The sequence below is a fragment of the Nilaparvata lugens genome, chromosome X (assembly GCF_014356525.2).
Source record: "Nilaparvata lugens isolate BPH chromosome X, ASM1435652v1, whole genome shotgun sequence".
NCBI lineage: Eukaryota > Metazoa > Arthropoda > Insecta > Hemiptera > Delphacidae > Nilaparvata > Nilaparvata lugens.
The window spans coordinates 13835993-13860255 of record NC_052518.1 but is presented as its reverse complement, the minus strand read 5'-3'; the positions used below and the strand labels follow the sequence as shown (position 1 = coordinate 13860255).

Genomic DNA, 24263 nt, shown 5'->3' with positions numbered 1-24263 from the left:
ATAAGAATAATAATAAATAATAATAATAATAATAAATGAATGTTTATTTCCCAAAAAAACTAAAACTACAACATCAATTACACAAAATATTAGATAAATTACAATATTACATACAATAGTTAGTTACAAAAAAATTCTTATAATGTGTCCTCTACTTGTTTAGTTTTTTGTGTGTGGAAATTGACCTACTCCACTATGGCGTACCATGTTCTAGAGTAGGTTTTGTTGTTTTTTTTGTGCGTATTATTAATTAGTTAGTGTTTAGTAAGTCATTAGGTGGTTAGTTGTTATTTGAAATAATGTTTTCTATGTTCTGTCTTCCTTTGCTCATCAACCAATTGTGTACTATTGTTTTGAACTTTCTAGGATGATTAATCTGCTTAAAGTTTGCAGGAAGTAGATTATATAATTTTGGTGCTAAATGATTGAAATGTCTCTGGTATAGTGCCTTCCTTGCAACACTAGTGATGAGAAGATTCCTGTATCTGGTGTTGTGGTTGTGGTTTCTGGTTTGAAATGTTGTTGGGTTCTTGTGTAATCTGCATAGTATCTCCTTGAAGTAAAGCTGTCTTGGATCCATCACGTCAAACTCATTGAATAGCTGGTCTGATGAATAGCGTGGAGGCTTCTGGTTGATGACCCTCATGATCAGCTTCTGTACCCTGAGGAGCGGTTCGATGTGCAAGAAGCTTGCACCTCCCCATCCCACAATCCCATACAGCATGAGGGACTGAGCTAGAGAGAAGTAGATAACTCTTAGACATCCCTTGTCGACCAGTGTCCTCAGAATCCTGAATCTGCAGATAGTCTTCCTCAGTCTCCCGCATAATTCATTGAGATGATGATCCCAGCGCAGAAAAGAGTCCATTGTAACTCCCAGGTATTTCTGTGACTGTTTCCTGCGAACTGTGTATGAAGTGTTATTCCGTTGATTCTTGATTACTATCTCATCTCCTGTTGGCTGTCCATGTTGAGTCGCCGAAAAAGTCAGAAAGAAGGTTTTCTCATGGTTCAATGTTAGCAGATTTTCACTCAACCAGCGAGACACCCTCTGAAGTCCAGTCTCGGTTTCTCTCCAGGTCATCTCCCAGGTCGGTTCAGAGAACAGTAGAACAGTATCATCTGCAAAGGTGGTGATTGATCCATTAATTTCCATGTTGCATAATGGGTTTATGTAGAGAAGAAAAAGAATTGGTCCTAGTACTGTTCCTTGTGGCACTCCAAACTTTACAGTCAGCTTGTTGCTTATACATCCATTGACTCTGACACATTGTGTTCGGTTTGATAGGTAGCTCTGAAAAGATTCCATGCGACTCCTCTTATTCCATAGTTATCAAGCCTTGAAAGAAGAATGTCATGTGACACCGTATCAAAAGCCTTCTTTAAATCTAAGAATACTGCCAATGGTTTCTCTTCAGTGTTTATTTTATCGGCAATCTGAGTGGTCACATAGTGGATAGCATCATTTGTACTGCGACTAGATCTAAAACCATATTGGTTTGGCGATAGAAGATTATTTTTTTCAAGAAAGCTGATCAGTCTTGTTTTGATACACTTTTCAAAAATTTTTGATAATGTACTTAGTAATGATATGGGTCTGTAGCAATTCATATCTTTCTTATCTCCTGTTTTGAAGATTGGACAAATGACAGCTTCCTTAAGACACTGTGGAAAAACACCTTCCTCAAAAATTTTGTTTGCAATATGTGTTAAAGGCTTGGCAAGTATCGTATTATTCTGTTTGAAAAAATCTGGTTTTAAATTATCGAGTCCAGGTGCACTATTAGCTTTAAGACTATTAATGATTTTTATCATTTCGTCCTCACTGACAGGTGTAAAGAATAATGACCGGCAGACTATCTGATCAGCTGCCGCATGCTCATCTGCGCCATTACAATCGCTATTTAGAATGTCCTGGGCCAGTTTTGATCCAATACTAATAAAAAATTCATTGAAAGAATTTGCCATATCTTTATCATCATCTCCCAATTTCAATTCTCTCCCTTCCAAGTTGATTTGGTGGATTTGTGTTCTTGGCCGTTGCACTTCAGTTATTCTCTTATTACTTCCCATGTTTGCTTAGAGTTGCTGGAAGTTTCAAATCGCCTTGAAAAGTATTGTTTCTTAGCATTTTCTATTACAGTTGTTAGTAGATTTCTGTACCTTCTATAATACTCTCTAAGCTGTAGATTCGCTGTATTATTCTTGCTTTGTCTGTGTAATTTATCTCTCTTCCTTATTGATGTAATTAATCCATTTGTAATCCAAGGCTTAATTTTTCTTTTTGTGTGCGATACTCTATTAATAACTTTACATTCTTCTGTGTATTTCTTCAGTATTTCTATCATTTTCTTCAAAGCACTATCAGCGCATTCCTGCAGGTACACGGAATTCCAGGTCTCATTTGTTAGTGCTAATGAAAGTTTATTATAATCAATACTTTCATAGTAGGTTTTCTTCTGTTGTGATTGTGTTCCACCGCATCATATTTAATTCCCAGAATAGTTATAAAATGATCTGTAATAGAATTTGGGAAAACTATTGGTATTATATCTTTTTTAAGTTTATCAGAATATGATCTATACATGAAGCGCTATTATTTCCAATACGAGTTGCCTGCTTTATACAATGTAGGAATCCATATTCACTGAGTAGATTATCATAGTCTTCCAGTTGCCTGTGCTGATTTGGTTCTTTTGTGTTGATGTTCAAATCTCCTAGAACGATGTGAAAATACTTTCCATTATCATTCAAAATCTGCCTCAGATCAATGAGAAATTCTGTTAAGTCCAAGTGTGATGGAGATCTATATAACGCTGTTATAACAAAAGTATCTTTCCCAATTTTTAAATGCATATTCAAACAGTTGGCTTGCCTAACTGCAATTTCTTTTATTTCGACAAAATAGTCGGATTTGACATAAATTATTACTCCATCATTCTGTAGATATTGTTTTCTGTTTTGTGGCAGGTATAATTATTAATTGATTTCAAGGAAACACCACCAGCAATCCAGCATTCCGTTAAGACTATCACGTCGAAATCCACGTTCAGGTCTTCCAGTTGAATAAGAAATTCTTCAAAATTTTTATTGTAGCTTCTGATGTTGAAATTGATGATTTTCAAGTTGAAAGGTTGGATATTATTGTTGACATCTTGTGAATTTGGAATCGAAAAGTCTTCAATGTCTAATAAATCCAAATCCTCCATCAAATCAGCCATTTTTGTTTTTGTGTTTATAATTATTTGTGTGCCAATTGTAGATATCCTTGTCCTCAACTGATTGTATTTTTTGAGTTAATGACAGCATGAGATCTTGCTCTCCAACTGTTAAATATCTGAATGAGTTGGTATGCCTACTAAGTGCTACTATTATGTGCTGAATGCTATTGTAAATCTTGAGTGGTTTAGTATTCTTCCTCACTAGGATAACATCTCTAAACGTTAAACCCTGAGCTTCATGTATAGTTAGTATTGTTAATGAGCCAGCGGGAGCCTTGTTTTTAACAGCTTCCAGTACCATTTGTTTTTCTGATTGCGTGAATGTGAGGATTAAAGTTTGTGGTTGTAGGTTGTGAGGTTCTCCGTTAGTTATTGTTGGTTCAATTGATCGAATAATTTTATTTGTAGTGCAGATATCATTGTAGTAGTTAGACAACAGACAGCACACATCCATTGGACACCTGTTGGTTACTGATTGGTAAGAATCCGGATCCGCGAAAACAGAAATATTTTTCCAGACTGCTGGTAAACCACTTCTCTCGATGTGAGATATTTGTTTTGAGTCTCCAACCAGTACTATCTCGTCTGCGCCTGTCAGCTCAGAGACGAATCCCACGAAGCCGGCGTGCATAAGGACAGCTTCATCGATGAATACGCGCTTATATTTTTTGTGGCAGCCATTAATTAGAAACGACGTCACGGTTCTGTAATTGAATTGATGATTGAGTTGAATTCATTTCCGTGTTTCTCCTGTATAGTTGATCTTATTCCTTTGATTGCGGCTCTTGTTTGAGTTAGTATGAGGTCTTCCATTGGTCGATGTTTATCAACAATTAGATGTGTTTTCCGCTCCCTGGAACTCCATCAATCCATCTGATTCTCGGTATCTTGCATCGAGATATATCAATTTTCGAAACAGCATCCAACAGTTCCTCATTAAGCATCACTTGAGTGTCTCGACTAACCATAATATATTTTTCATTGGTTCTAAATCTGCGAGAACTGTTGTCAAATGATACGTAAGCTCCGCCTCCCTCCATACTGAATCCCATTCTATATTTTGAAGTAGTTGGTAGAAGGAACATTTTTAATTCATTATCGTAAACATTCATACTCCTCAATTCAATTTCTCTGAAGACCGACGATGAAGCATGAAGATTTTCGGTTCGAAGTGTTGAAAGAGCTTCTTTGAAAATATCTGCGTTTATTTTATCATATTGCTGTAAAAGATTTTTCAATTCAATCATGCAATTTAGAAAGTTATGGTGCTTGCTATCTTCTGGTAGATAACCTCTTGGGCATACTTTTTCTTCTGGCCGATCTGGTTCTGGAATATTGAGAAAATTCATGCTGTTAGTGCCCCTATGATAAAATATATATTTCAAATGATTAGTTGATAAGATAAAACTGAGTAAATCAATTGAGGATAAATCTGCTAGCTGGCTGAATTCATCTATGCCTACGACAAGTGGATAATTCATTGATGCCCATTCATTTATTTCCAATAGCACTTTTTTAATTTCTTCTAGAGCATTATAATCATTTACGGGCAACAAGTAATTCCGAATTAATTGTTTACTGTCAGGCGTGTTGATTGTTTTCAGTAAGATCGCCGAGCATTTATTTTGTAGACTAATTGGCTCAAGGCTACACCACTCCTCTAGCGTCAGCGATTTTGACTTTAGTACGTGCGAGAATCCATCTGAGACTCGAATCTTATTTTCTCCTACGTAAGCAAACGCTAAATTAATATCGGAATATTCACCGTAATTCTGAATTAATGATACTCTACTTTTTGACGTTTGTTTATTTACATGTAGCTTATTTATCTTTTTTAGAGATTTTTCAATAGTCGACGGCTCTCTTTATTGATGCTAGGCTTAATTAGAGTTTCTTTTTTCAATATCCTATTTTTCATTTTTTTAAGCAATCCCATAGTTTGTTCTATCAATAACTTGTTGCAGTGCTCTTCTATAACATGGGCATTTTGCGTCATTGGCTTTATGATTAGCTGGCTTATTATTCTTTTTACAATTAACACAAGTTGGAATTTCCTTTTCGGAAGGGCAGTTTTTAGAATTATGTCCTATAACTGAACAGTGCCCGCAGACATCCTGTTCTTTTTTACAATGCTTCATCACGTGATTGAACCCATGGCACCGGAAGCATCTCTGAGCTACAGTATAGTCGCTTGCTTTGCAGCATGTAAAGTCGATAAACAGCTTTACCTTGTTAATTATTAGTTCCTTATTTCAGGATCGCATTCAAACACCCAATGAAGGGTATCTTTATCTCTTGGGCCTAACTTGAATGATGGGACGCAGCCTTTGACAAAGTCTTCTTTTTGGATTCCCGAGTTATAGAAATTATTTTCATAAATGATCTCTGACAGCTCCTCTTTATTTACATCTGATGGGACATCGTACAAGATTATCCTTGGCTTCTTGTTTGCAGGCTCCATGATTTTTATCCCTCCTTTTTGTAAGCTTTTGTTTGTTAGTATTTTTTTCTTATCATCCAATGTATCCAGAACAATAAGAAGGCCGCCGCCTCGAACATTAACAGTTTTCTTTACTCTTATATTTTCTTTCTTTGGAATGTTTTCCTTCAGACTTTTCCTTATTTTTTCACTACTCTGCTTCTCATTATCTCCTACCAATTCCAATTTTGTTGGTTTTAGAAGAAGTACATGCTCTTTAGGTTGGATTTTTCTTACGTTTCCTATTATAATAAAACAATACTTAAGAGAACTTTTTAACCGAATAAATATGAAACTTGCTGATAATACTAATTGTATTAATTCTCATTATAGGATGATGGAATGTAATCTAGCACAGCTACACTGTTTTACAAAAATACACCATAATTAATGCACGAAATAAAATACTGCATGCAAAGACCTAGATAACAAGGTCACGTTCGCATTGCAGGAGCATCACTGAACAGAACTAAAGGACAGTTCAAAACAAGCAAAACTTAAATTAATAAATAATAATGACAATAGATAAAATATATTGAAGTTGGAAAATAAATACAATAAAATATAACAAGAACTAAAAAATACAAAAAAAAATCTATCCTGAATATAATTCAAATAACAAAAGTACTGATAAAAATCGAGGTAGTCAGGCCAAGTTAACCAATAGTTTAAATATAACAATAATATAAACAGATTAAAGCAAAGGCAAATGAATTAGGCTTACATCATTTAGCCATTTGATTAAATTAATCAAATGAGGATCCTCAATGATGAATGATTATCTTAGTGTATATTTGCTTTTAGAGATATATAGATGATTTTATAAGGTATACTCATAGGTCTTAATGATTTTCATTGATGCATTTAACAATTTAATAATTAACAATGCTTATATCTGTGGTGATAATTTATAACCAATTCTTCTATAAGGTAATATACTTCAATTGTTTTTGTAAAAAGAATTAATGTGTACTGGATCCAATTTTAAGTATTTGCTCCAATTAAGTATTTACTTAAACAATGACGTTGTAAAGATCTTCCAATCTCTCAGGGCTGAAGAAGAGGAGAAATTTTTTCAGGTTTCCTTTAATTAGCTGTATTCTATTGCAGTTATTGTATAAGTTTTTTATCGGAGAAGGTAGAAGATTGAAAAATTTAGGAGTCAGGAAAATAAAAGATTTTTTAAATAAAGTGCAGTTTGGTCTGACACCCCGGATAAAACCCTCATCAGCCTGCCTTGTATGATGAGGGTCAGTTACAGTATCACTATAATCTATTGACACGCCATCATTCATACTTATCAAATAGAATATAGAGAGCACCTTATATACATATAACTTATATAACTTATAACTTCTGTACTACTACACCTTATATAACTTCTGTATAATTGTTAATGTTAATGGTTTTTTTATGCTTGTCAATATGTTTTGTGAATGAGTATTAGGATAAATAAAACATAGCAAAATATGCTATCTTTCCTGTATGGTATATGTTACCTATTTAGTGAAAGGTCTCATGAATGTGTGGAAATAGAACAGTTTTATTGACTGATGTATATTTACTAATAGGTGCTTTAAGATAAGGTGCTTTTTGTTAAATTAGTATATTAGTAATAGAATTACTCAGTAACAAGAATTTACATGTGACCAAAGAGTGTTCAAGAACTCTATATTTTCTATGTTGAATACAATAAAAAAGCGGTATTTCAAATTGGTTGTTCTTATTTTGAAACCTTGAAAGATTAACAAGAATCTGCAATCAGATTTGTGAAATCCTCTCCCGTTCAGGAGAGAGCATTTGAAATGTCAAATTTCTCCTTTGCAGCTCCATAACTCACTCTGAGGTCAGTATGCTTAAGGCTGTGCAAAGGCTAAAAATAAACTTTCTACTCGTGATATTTTTCAAAGTTTTTCGATTTGTATATCATCAAGCTATCAAAATGAAAAAGTTTTCTCAAGAAACATTTTTTTTCTGATCATTACTTTTTGAGATATGAGCGCCTGAAGTTTGAATTTTTGGGACAGAACATTTCAAATTCGGTAAGTTATAAATCAATGAGATTTAGAGAATAGATTCTTTATGGTATTGTTGATCTAGTAAAACAAAAATTTTCTGAAAATATCAATTCTTGAAAAAGTTATTCAATTTACCAAAAATAACTCAACTAAAAGTTATGTTTAGTAAATTGAATAACTATCTTGTGATTGATATTAGTAGTGTCTACACTACTCACATATGCTCTGTAAACTCATCAAATATCAATGCAGGCTACTCCCTGTATTCTGAAGACAGCACCTAGTGCCTTGAAACGCGTTCGGACACAACTTAACATGATGTTAGTAAGATCAATAAGGTCTCTAAGACCTGTTGTAAAAGTAAAATGCGGTACTTATTAGATTTGTGACCAGCAGTTCAATTCAAGATGAAGACTTTGGAAAAATGCAATTACTGTAGCATATTTTCCATTCTCATTGCTGGATATAATAATTGTTATTATTATGTACATACAGAGTGGTCTGCAAAGCATTCCACTTGGAATACTGAAAAGTTTAGACTTGTAAGTATTTATAACAGATTTCCACATTACTTTTAGTTTACAGTCAAAAGAGGTGATGCAGTCAAAATTGATTGAAGAAAAAAAACCTAGCTACAAGATTAATCTTTCAATAAAGTAGAGTAGAATTATTGTAATAATAACAATTACTACCGTCAAACCGGCTAACTTGGGACAGTTTAACCCCTTCTTTCCAATCCCAACTTACCAGCTGTCTGTGCAATTCATTCCGAGTTCTGGCATTGTGGATTTGTTGGTAACACATCATTGAAAATATTTAATAACATTTTGAACATCTAATTAACAGCTAAGATACTTTTTTAACAGTCATAACAATCTACTATCACTGACTTAGAAATTGAGCCTTTAATAACTTCTATTGTGAACACTAAATTATTAAACACAATTATTTTATCTATTATTCAATTATTTTACAGTTAAAGTATTTTTATTATGAATATGAAACATATTAATCAAAATATAATGTCAAAAGTTAGCCTTTAACCACTTAATTGTCTTATTTAAATTATATTGGTGTCCCAAGTTACCCAACCTCTGCGGGTAACTTGGGACACCATATTTTTTTCAGAACAGTTTGTAATAATAATGAAATTGAATGTATATATTTGGAGTATTATTAAAGACCTGAGTTTTGAGCAAAAGAGAAATAAACTATTAAAATAATAATGGAACTGAATTTCAAGTCAAAATTGAAAGCTGTCCCAAGTTAGCCGGTTTGACGGTATTCAATTATATTAAATGCCATGATTATCAGAGAATCGTCGTTTACTAAAAGTGAATAAGAACCACCGTGGAAAATTAATTCATCCACCTATTCTAAAAATGAATTGTTTCATTTGTTGTTTTGCAGTATTTTGAAAGTTTTTACAACCGACGAATTCATGAAACCATGTATTCCTAATTTTTAATTTAATAATACCTGATTTTGGAATAAAATACATGATTTTACAATGGAAAATGACATATTTTATATTCCAGCTTATATAGTCCGACCACCAATTTTGTTAATACAGTATATTATTTTTAAATGTTGGATTGTATGGTATGTGGTTTAAATTGAGTATTCCTCTACAGTTGCATATTTTTAGTATGGTACACACTTTCGACGGGGTAGACATATAATCATATAATCCTTATTTTCTCATGAAATTCAACTGGTGCTGCTTAGAATACACTTACATGAATAGTATAAAGGAAAACTTAAAAATCGCATTTGACTATATTTTAGCATGCGATAAAATTATGGGCTCCCTCAGCATTCAAGTGACACTCTAAAGGCTGCGTACGGTTAGACTTGAAAGCCTTTTGTAACTAAATTACGACGAAGGTCCAAGCTTTCCCTTCCTGTAAATCATGAAAAGACCAAAGTTTGCAATTCAGTCCATTGACAACCACTCCTTGTTCATGTGTAAATAATTGATATCATTGGTGAATTGTAGAGGGTTATTAGATTTTATGAAATGAAAATAAATGTCATCAGATTTGGTTGACTATCTTTCAATTAAATTTAGGATGCCATATAATTCATTTAGAACAAACATACATCAACTGATTTAAAATTTTAAACAAGAAGAATTATTTTATACCCAATAGAGTAGTCAAATTTCTTCTTACAATCACATCTGTTGGGTAGGATCAAGTACACCCCTTGTTCATATAATTTGAACGCTTCAATTTTGCTATTCACCGGAGTTATATTTTAATTATCATCAGATTGATAAATGAATAAGATATTGAAACAATTAAAAATAATCTATTTTATTGCAATAAATAGATTTTGAAAAAAATGTAACCTATAAATTTGCAGAATGGGCTGCGTCTGAAGTCTGAAGGCTCCAATGATGTGAAACAACAATCAGAATATTGGTTCCAAATTTTATCGATTAATGAGGTACCGTCTATAAATTTCAATTTGAATTGAGATAGTATATTATTGTATATTATTATTAGATAGTATATTATTTGAACGTGGTATCACAAGGCTTTGGGATCTAGAAAAGAAACTCACAATTTTCTAATCAGGCTTTATTACAAGCTTCACTTACTTCATATTATCAATTTTTATTTATCCATTAGCAAGCTGCAAAAAAAGAAAGTGATAATTAAGACGCTGCAACATCAAGTATCAATATTTGGAGACTTTTTATTTTCCGTTTCAATCATCTTTTATCAACACCGTAATGATACTGACAGATATGGGCTACTATAACTCATATAATATTATACTGATAGATTAATTTTGAAAAAGAACAGTTGCATTAATTATGAATTTCTTTAATCCATTCGTTTTAACTGAGAGTGAAAATGTATATAAAATAATTATTGAAAGTTTAAAATAATGTACGTTCTGCAGAGTCAATCTGAAGGAATTGAAGAATCTGGGTCAGTCAACCATAAGCAGTTGAGTTTATATCTATTAATATAATATTGATAGTTGTAGAAATGTCAACTTTAAATATTGTTTGTCTGCACGGAGATATGGGACTTATAATCGAATTGGTATCATCATAAAGGAAATTGACCAGCAAGCTCATTATACCCATCCTCAAAATGTCAATGCAATAAACTAATTTTACTTTCAACAGATCTGAGAATATTTCTGTTTAGATTGAAATTCACGCGCAAAAATTTTTTTCTTGTCATTTCTCAGAGACTTTTGTTGTTCGATTATTTTCATAGAAATCTTCACCTCATACAATTTGTGATTCAATGTAAGATTTCTATTATTAATTAGAAATAATTGAAAGTATTAGTTACAAAATAAGCTTGAAACTCTATAACAGCAGAGAAATCCTATAGCCTATAATTGAGTACGGTAGCTGCCTTACTGGATAAAAATATTGATAGTAGAGCTATATTAAAGTGTATTAGAACTGTAATGTGAAGAACATTTTGGAGATTTCGAAATAATAATAAAAAAATCTGTTTTCTATGGACAAGTGAATGCTGTAAAAACTGATTCAATACAATAACATGGAGATAGAGGGATATATGGACTGCCTTTATTTTAATCTATTTTAACTTGGAGGGCGAAGTTAGGGCGCAGCCGGCCCTTTCTTCCACTTCTATACAATTCTAATGCATTTACATTACTACAACATAAGATGATAAGTAAATAATCTCCCGAATAGAATTTATTTAAAACTCAATAGGCCTAGAATTGAAGGAGAAAAATCAACAATTTTATTGATTTAGAAAAATATATACTGAAAAGTTGAAAATAAATTATAAGTTAGAAGAGATGAAGCAATAATAAAGAATTTGATTGAATAACTAATTTTGAAAAATAGAATATCATCATATTGTGAGGAATGGACACAGAAGTTTCTAAACTTTTCAATATTCTTTCACATTCCTTCAATATGTTGAAAATCTTAAATTGAATCAATTGAATTTATTTCTTAAATGATAATTGGTAAATTATTTGATGATAATGAAAAGAGTAAAAATAATTTATAAGCTTAAATTTAATCTATTGAATTGATTTTTATTTTATTTGAAAAATGATAATTGGCAAATTATTTGATGATAATAAAAAGAGTAAAAATAATTTATTACCTAGCTATTCATCTATGTAGTTCCTGCATATTTTACAAATTGATAGTAGTTTTTAGTTATTGATACTCTTGAAAATTACAGTTTGTAAGAATCAGTTTTATTAAATTAGACATTTATTAACTTCTATGAAAGATGTATGTGTATCAGTGTTGAAAAAGGAGTACTGTAATTGAATAAGTAAATTAAATAAGGAGCAAAATTTTGATGATCCTTATTAACAAATATTTATTTTGAAATGATTAGGATCCTTATATAAAATTAATTGTTTTATAATTATAATCATGTATCTAATATTATGAAACACATGCATAACTGATACAAATGCTTGTTATTTTATAATCATCATATAGGAAAGATGTGAGCTGATAAAAGAATGGAAAACTATTAAAGATATTTGATGGAAAATCAAAATATTAAGATAAATATATCAATTCAAATCAACTAACAACACAGAATTGATGAATAGTGTTTGTAACACTGAACACTGGAATAAATGTCCACTATAACACGACTCTTATTATTGTAGAGGTACGGTAAGGATAAAACCGTACTGATTTATGATAGCACATAAGTAAAATATGATCATGTATGTAAGCAATGCGTAAAAATAAGGAAAAGCTGGCGATTGTTATTGGAAAATATTATCATTGGAATGAAATGATCAGCGAACAGAAAAAAACTATTGAGAATCATGGAATATTTCATTTCTCATTATCATCCGCCTCATTACCCACGCACAAGTATCATGTATCTCATGTTAGCATCACCCTTAGCAAAAATGAGGAAAAAATAATGAACTGAGTGATTTATCGAGTTTTTCAATGATAGATTGTTCGAGAAGCAGCTATGGCTTTGTAGATTTCGTTACTATTTTTGTTTGAACCAAACAATTATAATTCACTTCTCGTTCAACCTGTCAAACATTATAATCGATACAGAGAAGTACCTATTAAATAGAACAATAGAATATTTTTACTTCTAGAAATCTACAAAAGATATTGTTCAATTTAAATGTTGGCTGGGACTCGACAATATTATTCACAATAATTCTCTATAATGTGTACGTTCAGAATAAATTAAACCTGTTATTCTCGGTGATTATAATACTGTTGTGAAATAAATTATCTTGGAACAAGTTCGAAATTAGTTTAATACGATAGGAGAAAATAATTAGACTTTTTCCATAGTCACATTATTTCATTAGCCAACATGAATAATTTTGTTCCTTTTCATTACAACTTGCGATTAGTTTATCCTCATTTTTTCTTCTTCACAGTAAGCCTATATGAATCTGTTAGATATTCTCTTAAAAAGTCTTGTAGGGTCTAATCATATTTCATTACAAATTACAATAACAAATTGATGAGTTATTATTATCATGTATGAAAGCATATGCCAAGGAAAAACTGAATTGAAATAATTTCAATTGAAATAAATTCACCGCTGACCTTTCTAAAAAAATTGAATTTTATAAAAATGATTAACTTTACAGAATATTATAAAATGAGTGATGCTTATTTGATAAGTTTGAGAGTCCCAGAATCTTCAATCTTTCGTCAGCTAAGGGCTCAGTGGTTAACTGATTTTGATTGGACAATAAAATTTATTTATATTTAATATAGAAGTTTTCATATTCAGACATATTTATCAAGAAAATGTTAAGATTTCCAGACTGGACATGTTAAATTGAAAGGGAACTTTGAGTATATTTGTATACAATTGAATAGTTACTTGCTAATTATCCGGCAATGGAAACCATGCTGAACAGGCTTCTGATGCTATCTCGCAAAGAGAAGAAAGTGCTTTTCCCGCATTCTCGTATTCTAAAAAGAGATAAACAAGGAAAAGAATATTAATATTAGCATTCGCTTATTTTATTTTAATAAGTTCGTATTGTGTTGTTTTGTTCAACAGTAAGATTCGCTTGAAACTGTAAAAAGATTCATTCAACCAGTGCTGACTGTTTAATGTGAATTGTTAGTTGTGACGCAGAACACTGCGTCATGATGACGCAGGGCATCACTGCGTTGCGATGCTCCAGTCACGTTTGTCAAAAGCAAACCTTCATTCACAGATTTTTCTTAGCTCGCAGAGTGGATGCAAAGCGAGTGGTGTGACTGTCATTATTTGAATATACGGAAAGAGATTTTCATAAGAAGGAGCCGGCTTCTCCCACTAGTCGAGATTACCACCGCGAGCTCATGGCTTGTAAAAACGTTATCCGCTAGCTAGCTGCCGCCAGCGGTACTGGCGGTAGTCGGTGTGACAAGGTCTTAAGCTGAGAAAGTAAGGATGAAAAACTCTACTCACACGTAAAATTGAAAAAGAATTATATAAAACATTACGATAAAAAATTATTAATAGGTACAGTACCTGGAGTAGCCTACAAGAATCAGATGACATCACAACTACCTACATAATATGTTAAAAAATATTCCAATAAACAGAAGCTACGATACGTCTTATTCGAAACTAATAATGATTGAAAGAAAATTTTGAAAGAATGCAAATTTACATAGGAATAACATTATACTAGATGATTTCTTCTCACCTGCATAATATTATCATAAATATTTACATCTAGGTATTTATTTTATATGTTAATATATATATATATATTATATATATATATATATATATATATATATATATATATATAAATAATATTCATATTGGTCATATTGCTTCTGCAATTTACCCACTGCCCAGGTAGTTGTAACAACATTTATTACAATTATCTGAGCAGTTACTTTCCAGGGATTCAGGGTGTTCAGGTGCACACTGAGAGCGGTTAGGCGTTCCCAGTTCTGCGGTCCACGGTCTTTCTATGGACAAAATGGCGGCGGTCTAAATATCCTCTAAATATAACACTGGGGTGTACCACACCCCAGACATTTTTATTTGAGTTCTCCCTCCTTCAAGACAAAGTATTGGGATGTTCCACACCTACGTAAATTCTATTTACATTATTCTGATGTATTTGCCCCATTGACACTGAACCTCAGTGTGCTTCTGTCCAGTCAGCGACGGAAACTGTCGGTTCTGGGGTGTGGTATACCCCAGTGTTAAATTAACGTATGCAGTTTTCTAAGTTAAGCGTTCTATTAATCAAGTGTTAAAAGTGCAATGATTAGAGGAAACCCGATGAGATACTTATACAAGAATGTGTTCGTCACTAAAAGTAACAAAGAATAGATCTGTAAAAAGAATTTTCGAAAATTATCGACATTTTTAGGAATTATCATAAGAAATGAGTTGGGGTTTACCACACCCCAGTGTTAGTGACTTATTCTTGTAGGTGTTTATTTAAAGGATATGTGTTCTAGTTGGATTCCTGAATTGAAAATACATTGAAGACGAATATAATTCTATCGGGCATAGAGGTAATATTTCAAGCTTCAGTATCAGTTTAATAATATGATAGGCGTCTCTCTCTGGTACAAGTTGAGATCAGTTTTCATTTATTCAGTTTCCAAGAAATCGGAATTCGGAACGCCTGACCCCTCTCTGTGTGGACACACCTTTATTATGTTTGGTGGTACAGCGCTCCGATGTCTCTTTCAATGAGAAATAGAAGTTTACAAAGGGGTATATTCGAATAAGGGTAGGTTAAAGCATAGGCACAGGAATTGTCTTGGTAAGAAATGCTTGATATTTATAGAAATTGTGTAAGCATGATAAAAATCTATTTAGGTGAAGTTGCAACACTCAATTCCTACAAATCAAGCACTGAACACAATATGATAACTTCGTAGATTATCAACAAGACCATAACTCAAAGTAATTCTTTATTCCTTCCTTTATTTATGATGCAGGAGATCTCAGTCAACGTATAAACTTTCAAAGTGTTTCATTTGTCACTAGGACCTTACCTCACTATTATTATAAAAGAGAGACTTGATTTCACCTTAGATTAGCAGGCTAAATTGTTGATCATTTTTCACTCTCACCTCGGAGTTCTTACTTCATTTTCTAAAGTTCAACCAGTTGTAACCAGATATTAAACTCATTAAATCGAGACTGGCAAATTATGCAATATTAATAATGGATTTAGTGTAACCGGAATATTATCTTTTTATGGGAGAAACTGTGTTTCAATTTGCCGTCGATTTGAATCTACCGTAATTTTTTACATGTAATACAGAATGAAGTCTGTTTATTTTTTGAAAAGACCCGAAACTACACTTCATATTCATGTTACACTTTAACTGGAAAATATCGATATTTGACAGAGTAGATTGACAACTGCAATCGATTGGACAGATTACATTAATATTATCACAACCTATTCTTCTATCCATCCAATATTTTCACCTTGTAAGTCAACAGTCTGTCTAGAGATTTACCACAAAAATGTTCATTTGATAAAAACACTTATGCAAAATACATAAGTAGCTAAATAAACAATTCTAATGAGAGATTGATTGTTAGGAAAGACTTGATGTTATCGCAGCCACATACAACGATAAAGTTGTACGTTTGATACAACCATAAGGTTAGTTCTATTTTTACTCCTTTTAAATTTCAAATGAATGAAAACCTTAACTAAATGAAGTTACGAGAGTTCAAGATTACTTTGGATCCCCAACTGAATTTGTGTTGGAGTATCATCTCTAACAATAGATATTATATATGCCTTTGTTGGTCCCTATAGATTCTAGATCTATATGCCAGTAGACTGACATAGACATAGACGGACAAATTAACAACTCCACAAACTCATTCAAGTACATGTCTGTGTTTAACATTCATACAAAATAAATTCAAAATGAGCTGGGTATGACTAACGCATCGTCCTTAGCAGAAAAAAATCAATGAATAGAAAAAAATATCATTAAATATAAAGAAAATAAAAATCTCAGTACCCTTTTTTTGAAATATTTTATCACTACATGTTTCGGACATTTATGCCATTTTCAAGTAGCCATTTATATTACATTTATATTACAAGTAGCCCTATACAGAAAAGAGATAAAAATATCATTCTACGGCAATGAGTGTCATATTCCGACTAGTATTGGAGTACCACTCAACAAGTATTGACCTAAGTAATTATTGTATTAAGTACTCAAAAAGTATTGAAGTACTCAACAAATATTGAAGTACTGTGTGGACGTGTAAAGTGTGTGTTACTACCTCCCGTTAATACTTGTGACAGAGGAAATACAATAGAGAGTGGACATCCAAGAATCAATAGGAGAGAAGAGGATACTAGAAATAGAAAAATCGCTGCTGTCGATTTATAAGACGAAAATCCGTGATAACTCAATCTGTTGATGTATCACTTAGTTGCGGTCACTCAAGGATAAGCTCAAGTGGTCCGTTTGGGAGAGGGGAGGAGGTGACTGGGAGAGATTTCCACTTAAACCCGGCGATGAAGTGGAAAACGATGATTTTGAGTGATCTCTGAGCTCCTCTAATGGAAGCCCTCCATGTTGGCTGCGCAATTGTCATTGTCTCTTAACACGACAATGGTACAAGTGAACTTCCTTCAACAGACACAGTGGAAAGCAAACATTTATCTTTGCTTTTTTACAGGTTGAAGAAAATAGCATTCACCGGGAAAAAGTATCTGAAAAATATTCTCTTTTCTTTTTATAAGTTTTAAGGAAACTTCGAGGATAATTATAAATCAATCCAAGTCTGCCAGTGACGATTATTTTACGTTAAAATCACAATAATTTACAATACCGTAATATGATTATTATTTGTGTAGTACTTCTCATTCGTTCATCCACGATAATAGGCGAGTAATCAGCGGTGAGCGACCTTTTCGTTCATAAATAAAATGACACGTTCACGGTGAAATTCCATGTAGTATATCAGTATTAAAAAGTAATCAACTTCCATAGTTATATCATATGGATCATAATATAATTATTATGATTTTCCATAATTACATCTCCTTAATTGATTATATCAATAGATCTAGATACATCTGCGATGTTTTCCTGTTTCGCCTTGAAAGGTCGAGGAAGTGAGTCAACATTAATTTGATATGTATGATTTGATTTAGAAAAAAAATGCAAAAACATTGGATAATTCAATCTGTGTTCAAAATTTGAAGATGATTGATCAAAGCGTTTGATCGTTACAATCGAATATACAAATAAACGGACAACGCCGTGAACCTTTTGTGTCCAAACTACGGTAACTAATGTAAAGTTTGAATAAGTTAACTCGAAGTAGACTGAGTTAAAACTAACTGAATCAACTTGGTATGGACACGTTTCTTATGTCAATCCGTGTTTCAGATGGACTCGTTAACTCGTCGGTCCCGGCTGCCTAAAAAGCAGTAGTTAGGTCATGTCAGATGTCCTGAAATTGATCAGTTGCGACCTGAATACTCTGACACCAAACCTGAGCCAGCCAGGTCACTCGATATTATTATTATAACTTGGTATGCTCGTTCAACTGATGACTTTCATGCTGTAAATTATTAACTGCATAAAACTACTACAAATAGATCGGACAATGGGAGCAAATTAGTTTATGGTTTCAACAGAGAGCAAGGTCAACTCGATGCGATAAAACTCAAGAAAACTCACTTTGCGACTTTGTCATGCTTTTGTGAGCCCTATTTTCTGAGTTGTTTCATGCCGAAGGCAAATTGCAGTTTAAAATAAACACAGAACTTTCAAACTCATCTCTTTAATTCAATTTGTAAGCTCTTTAATATTGTCGTCATTAACTAGTCAGACATTAATGATTGATTCAACTGGAGTTCTGTCTTCAATATTTGATATTTCAAATATTGAAATATTAAAACTATTTTTGTATTATTTGTTAAGTTTAGAGAAACCTGTATAATAAACTATTGGAGAAACATAATTTCAAATCATTTGTTGAATTTAGAGAATCTTTGATAACAGAACTGTACTTTTTAATTAACAAAACAACTGATTCGATACGTGATTTGTTTTAGAAATGTTGATTAAACTGTCATCTAATCACCAAACTTCACTGCTCGAATTCTAATTCATTTACAAAACAAACTAGAATGTAGCGAAATCCGTATTAGTTTTCTGAGAACTACTGACGAATCATTCCCTCGGCATTGTTGTTTTCAGCTGACGTTCCTAATGACGTGCTGTCATTACGTGATGCTTTCTCTCGAGGAAAACACTCACTCCCATTTGATTTCCGGGAGAGGTAATCGTTGGAACAAAAACTTTCCGTCGCTCTTGAAAAGCATCCTTCAACCCCCAGCTTGTTTCCCAACAAGAATCTCAAACTGAAACTATGCTAGATTTCCCTGTTATGCCACGCATGCCTTTAAGGTTTCTAGCTTGGTTTATTGCTTCTTGCACTCCAAGACTGCTTCAACTCCACACTTCCAAGCTAAAATCGCACCCACCTTCATAACATGTATTTTTTCTGAATCCATACAGACATATATAGAAGTTAGGCCTAATCATGGGAGCTGCTTTCATGAAATTAAGTCGTGAATGTACTATTTTCAGGGCTAGAAATGATCTCTTTGATAAATTTACCTTACTTTAAACTCTTCCTGAAAAATGTTAGTTCAATGTATAATTCAACTCAAGAAAACATAATAAAAACGATAGATAGAAGAATAATAGAGAATGATGGAGAAATTGAGACTATTAGAGCATGGAAAAAATGCATTTGGAATAGTTTTCATAGAACATGTGTACTTTATTCTTTTACGGTATTAGAAGCCCAGAACTGTCATTCTGTTTCTTTCAAAAGCCAATTCTGTTTCAGCTAATCAATTTTGTGAAATTTATGTGATTTTTTTTGGTTGAAAGAAATATTTCCATTTTTGTTCTGGTAATTCAAAATTTCTAGCTGACTGACCAAGCAATACCCCATAGTGTCTGTTACATCCTAAATTATTGTTTTGAATTCACTTGCTTTCTATTTATTGATAATTGACAAAGACATTTCATAACTGATATCTATTCTAATAACATCATCTTTACCGTCAATCAGGTAGTGCGGTAATGTGTGATGGATATCCCTTGATACCCTTTTAACTCTTATGAAGATTATCCACGTAGTTTTGAACAAAATAATAAATAATAATTCTATTTTTTTTTTTTAATGTTTCCTGGACATAAGAAGATTGCATTTTATAACACCAAATTTTCCCCAGTGCAAAGCAAGGGTTACATGCTAGTTTTCAAGTGGTACCCTATGTAGAAAATTTATCTTAAAATTTAAATATAGGTAGTGAATATTGTCGATATTTTAAATTTTGAAACAACAATTTATTATAATATTGGAATTAAATTGATTATTTATTACCATAGAGAAACAATAGCATAAGTAGATATCCCATGGTATAGGGCGTTTATGTCGCAACTTTTACTGTTATCTCAACCCGATTACTGTCGATTATTGTCAATTTTTACTGTTTTGATCGGGCAAGAGTGTATGAACGGCACAATATGAGAGACTACCAGCGTCATAAAGCTTCACGGGAAAGAACTACGTGGACTATCAGCTTGAGATAACAGTAAAAGTTGCGACATAAACGCCCTATACCATGGGATGATATCTACTTAAGCTATTGTTTCTCTATGTTATTACTTAGTAAAAAATATTGAATAATCTTCAATCTTTCTAGGCATTACAAAATTGTATCTTAGCCAGCATATATTGTGGTCTGCATCAATAAAAACTTGAATCAAATGCATTCTGGAGGTTTTTGAAGATTGACCAAGAAGATAAGTTGATAAGTTACCAGGAGGTAAGTTGATAACTTACCATGAAGATAAGTTGAAGAATTTTCAACCGACCAAACCAGTTCAGAATCAACAGTCGATAAAATATACTGATTCATTGTTATTCACCAGTGGCAAGTGACAGCAATGAAATACGGTACCGTAATGGATTATGAAAACATACTAACCAATGATAGTGCTTCCTCTTTTGCCAAATATACTGCCGTTGAACGGAGGCTTCTTGTATGCAGCATCCACAAAAGCCAGGATGATGGATACCAAGATGCACATTGCCAGACAGATACGTACCATTTTACACAAGCAATTTATATCTGGAAAAGATTATTGAAACAGCAAATTGAACTAATTTCACTTATTTTTACACAATAAAAATAATTACAATACAATTTTAATTAAAGTTAATAAGAACGAAAGCAGTCTGAATAAGAACACTCAATACAGTTGTGGTTCAGAGTATGGAAGCATAGAGAGAAGATAGCATAAAATAGATAGATTATGCTAGCTTCTCTCTATGGATGGAAGTGGGTCGAAAGCACTCTCAAGTAAGCTGGTTACCCTAAGAATGCTGTTATTCAATTGAGTTTTAGGAAGAGAGCAATGGGATGTGATACAGGAAGGATATCCGATATTCACCAAAGGAAACCTCAGCAAGTATGCACACAAATCACAGGAGACCTCGATTACGCTAACTTTTGTTATAGATAGAAAAAAATGTTTTCAATTATTAACTATTGATTTCGACACTGCTAATATGCTGTTCAGACATCTGTGGTATTACTATGGCTGCATATGTGGTAACTATACATCTGTGTTATAACACTACTCATCAAGTGTCCCGTGCTTTGTAATGAAAAACACAGATAGATGGCATAGTTATCACTGTAGGATGAGTCTGTTCAAGTTCCATTATGGATATTAGAAGTGTTATCCTATACAACTTTAATGGAAATCAATCCTTATCAACTTTAATGGAAATCTAGTTGAAAATATAATTGTGAAAACATTATTCATTATTTTGTAAAAATGACATGGATCGAGTCCAGGAGAGTTTGAAAGTTGCACTTTCTATCATTACATCACAGTCCATTCATCTACCAATTATATTTTAGGTGTGATTTTGAAGGTGATGCTGTGGTTGGTATCCATATTAACAGAAAACGACTTGATATTGCCGAAACCACTGATCCGTTGAGACGATTTTGAGATACTAGTTTCGTTTGTTACACCATCATCAATATCTTGTAAACTGAAAGCTCAAAAATCCAGCATTCAGCAAAATATATTGTGTGGTTGAAGCCCTACGATTGACCGTTAGGTTATCAATCAAGGCTGAGGTCTGTCATTGGCCGAAACAAGACACGCCTACTGTTTCCCAAATATCGGCATGAGAACCGTTGAACTACAAAAATACACAAACACCAAGGAACTAACAAATATGAGTGGAAATTCAATTTTAATTTGTATTTGGTTTTTACTTGATATTTCTTTAATTATTGTTGTTGTTCTACGGTTATCATGCCCATATTCGGAAAACTGTAGGCGTGTCTTGTCTTGGACAAAAACAGAGCTCAACCTGATTGATCAACAACTAACGGCCAATTGTAGAGCCTCGATTCAACACAGTTTTTCCAGTCCTCAGTAAAACCTGTCGACACAAAAACTTATGGATAGTCGTTATTTATAATTTGGAAAAACTAATTGAAAACGCATGAAAACAATAAAAATCACCAATGTTGAAGGCATTTGAAAAATAGAATTCAGTAAGTACACAGATTTTTTCTGAGTAACAACTCTTCTAGATTGTTATGAAACATATTATTAATCCCCATTAGCAATTTTGGAGATTTTCTCATAATCCTGTACCTCTCTCAGAAAACGGATTATTCGGTCTGTACGGTAACTTACACATTTCGCAACTCACGGTAAGTAAGGTACCTAGTTGATTCAGTTTTCAACTAGTATAAGTTGGATAAAATTGAAGACTGCCGGCGTGTCCGCCTAAAAAACTCTTGTAGATGTTTAAGTTCACATAGAATAACATAATCATTCCAGATTTCCTATAATAACGAGATGAATGATTTTGCGGATATTAACTAAAATGTAAAACGATCGTGAAGCAGATTAGATAATTATTATAAGTTTACAGTAGGCCTACGTATCCAAAACTAAAGGCAAAGAATGGATAGCTTGCTAATTCAGATAACACCTAATTTTTGTAAATATTGTTTGTATGACAAGTTAGTGATTATAAGCTTGTCCTGTTACATTTCCCACTAGTTTTGGGTTAAAACCACCGAAGTAGTTCTCAGAACAATATATAGGTACTGTTTGTGTTGTACATACTAAAGATGCAATATTTCTCTGGAATGCTTTCCGGGAAATATAAGTAATTTTTTCAAGCTCTTTATGATTATGGCAACGATGTAACTGACTAGATCAAGAAACTTTCAAGTTTATTAGAATAATGTTCTTCGAGTGTTCTTTGATCTTTGATATGAAGTTGTTAAAGAAGTGACTCATTGAAAGATTACTGTATATAGGCCAATTTTAATTTATTATGAACACTCAAAAGTCTTTATAAAGATTATGGGAATGACCACAGAAAAGAATCAATTAGAAACTTGAGAAATATGATCATTACTTTTTTTTATAAATTTGAAGACAAAATCACAAATCTACTCACTATGAGTAATTCACAGTGTTATAACTCTTGGCTGCGATATTATTGATTCGAATGATTTAAAAATAATGTGTATTGTTTCAAATTCTCTACATTTTCGAGCAAAAAATCAATGAAATTTTATATATATTTATTTAATAAGGCTCATTCTCGCTATTAATGAATTTGGACCGTTAAAATATTAGTAGCCGACAATATTTTTGAGTTTAATTATTATCAAATACTGCATAATGAATATTGTTCGGAATTCTCCAAGGTTGTAACCATTTTTTAAGCGACGGACGCAACGAGGTATAATTTCAATTTTTTGATACGGCAGGTATAATTCTGTATTAATATTATTTTAACGATTCTAATATTATTCTGGTTTTGATTGTAGTTGGATGATATTTTCGAGTTGAAAATAATGAGTATTGTTTCAAATACTCCATGATTGTGATTTGATGCTCCTATAGAGTATACAATGCTTAATGTAGATGATGTTTCAATGTTTTTTTTAATAGGGATGATAATTTCAATAATAGTTTGATATATTCAATGCTCAATCTCATTCTTTTCTTTTTCAAAAAGAATCAGATAATACAAGAACAAATTGAGAATTATTCAATGCTCAATGTATGTTACGATGCAACAATTTTCAGACAGGGGAAAGTGTAGATAATTTCAAAAATAGTTTGATAAGACAGGGGTGATTGATGTGTGTACTTTGATAAGGTTTGGGTGAGCGTGTGTAAGTGTAACTTACGTTGTGCGGTGTGAGTTGAGTTGGGTTGTGCTTGCTTTGCGCTCTACCTCGGACTGATTGAGAGTCAGTAGGGTGGCAGGCTTTTATGGTCCACCCCATGGTGGGCTGATGGGTGGTTCGAAACAAACCCTTCGTCTCCACTCTCAAAACTCAATCTCAAGCTCTATTAGATTGCCTCCCACCTTTCCCTATACAGTCACGAGCAGGTGAATTGCCACCTACCATCTCACCCACTTCTTGCAATAACAACATGATTATTTGGACAGTAGCTATCAACAGTATCACAACAAT

General features: G+C 32.7%; 1 protein-coding gene across 2 annotated transcripts; it reads right to left on the bottom strand.

Annotated features, from left to right (window-relative positions):
- Positions 1-10342: 10342 nt before the first annotated feature.
- On the bottom strand, positions 10343-24052 carry LOC111061372 (SIFamide-related peptide). 2 transcript variants are annotated; one of them, XM_022349065.2, is made up of 4 exons: positions 23973-24052; positions 20715-20858; positions 13568-13659; positions 10343-10358 (listed from the first exon to the last, which is right to left on the bottom strand). In XM_022349065.2, exons 2-3 carry the CDS (start codon positions 20836-20838, stop codon positions 13571-13573), a joined length of 213 nt encoding a protein of 70 aa, XP_022204757.1. In that variant the 5' UTR covers positions 20839-20858; positions 23973-24052; the 3' UTR covers positions 10343-10358; positions 13568-13570. The 2 variants fall into 2 exon arrangements, with proteins under 2 accessions (XP_022204757.1, XP_039298407.1); XM_039442473.1 differs by lacking the exon at positions 23973-24052 and adding an exon at positions 21181-21326.
- Positions 24053-24263: the final 211 nt, after the last annotated feature.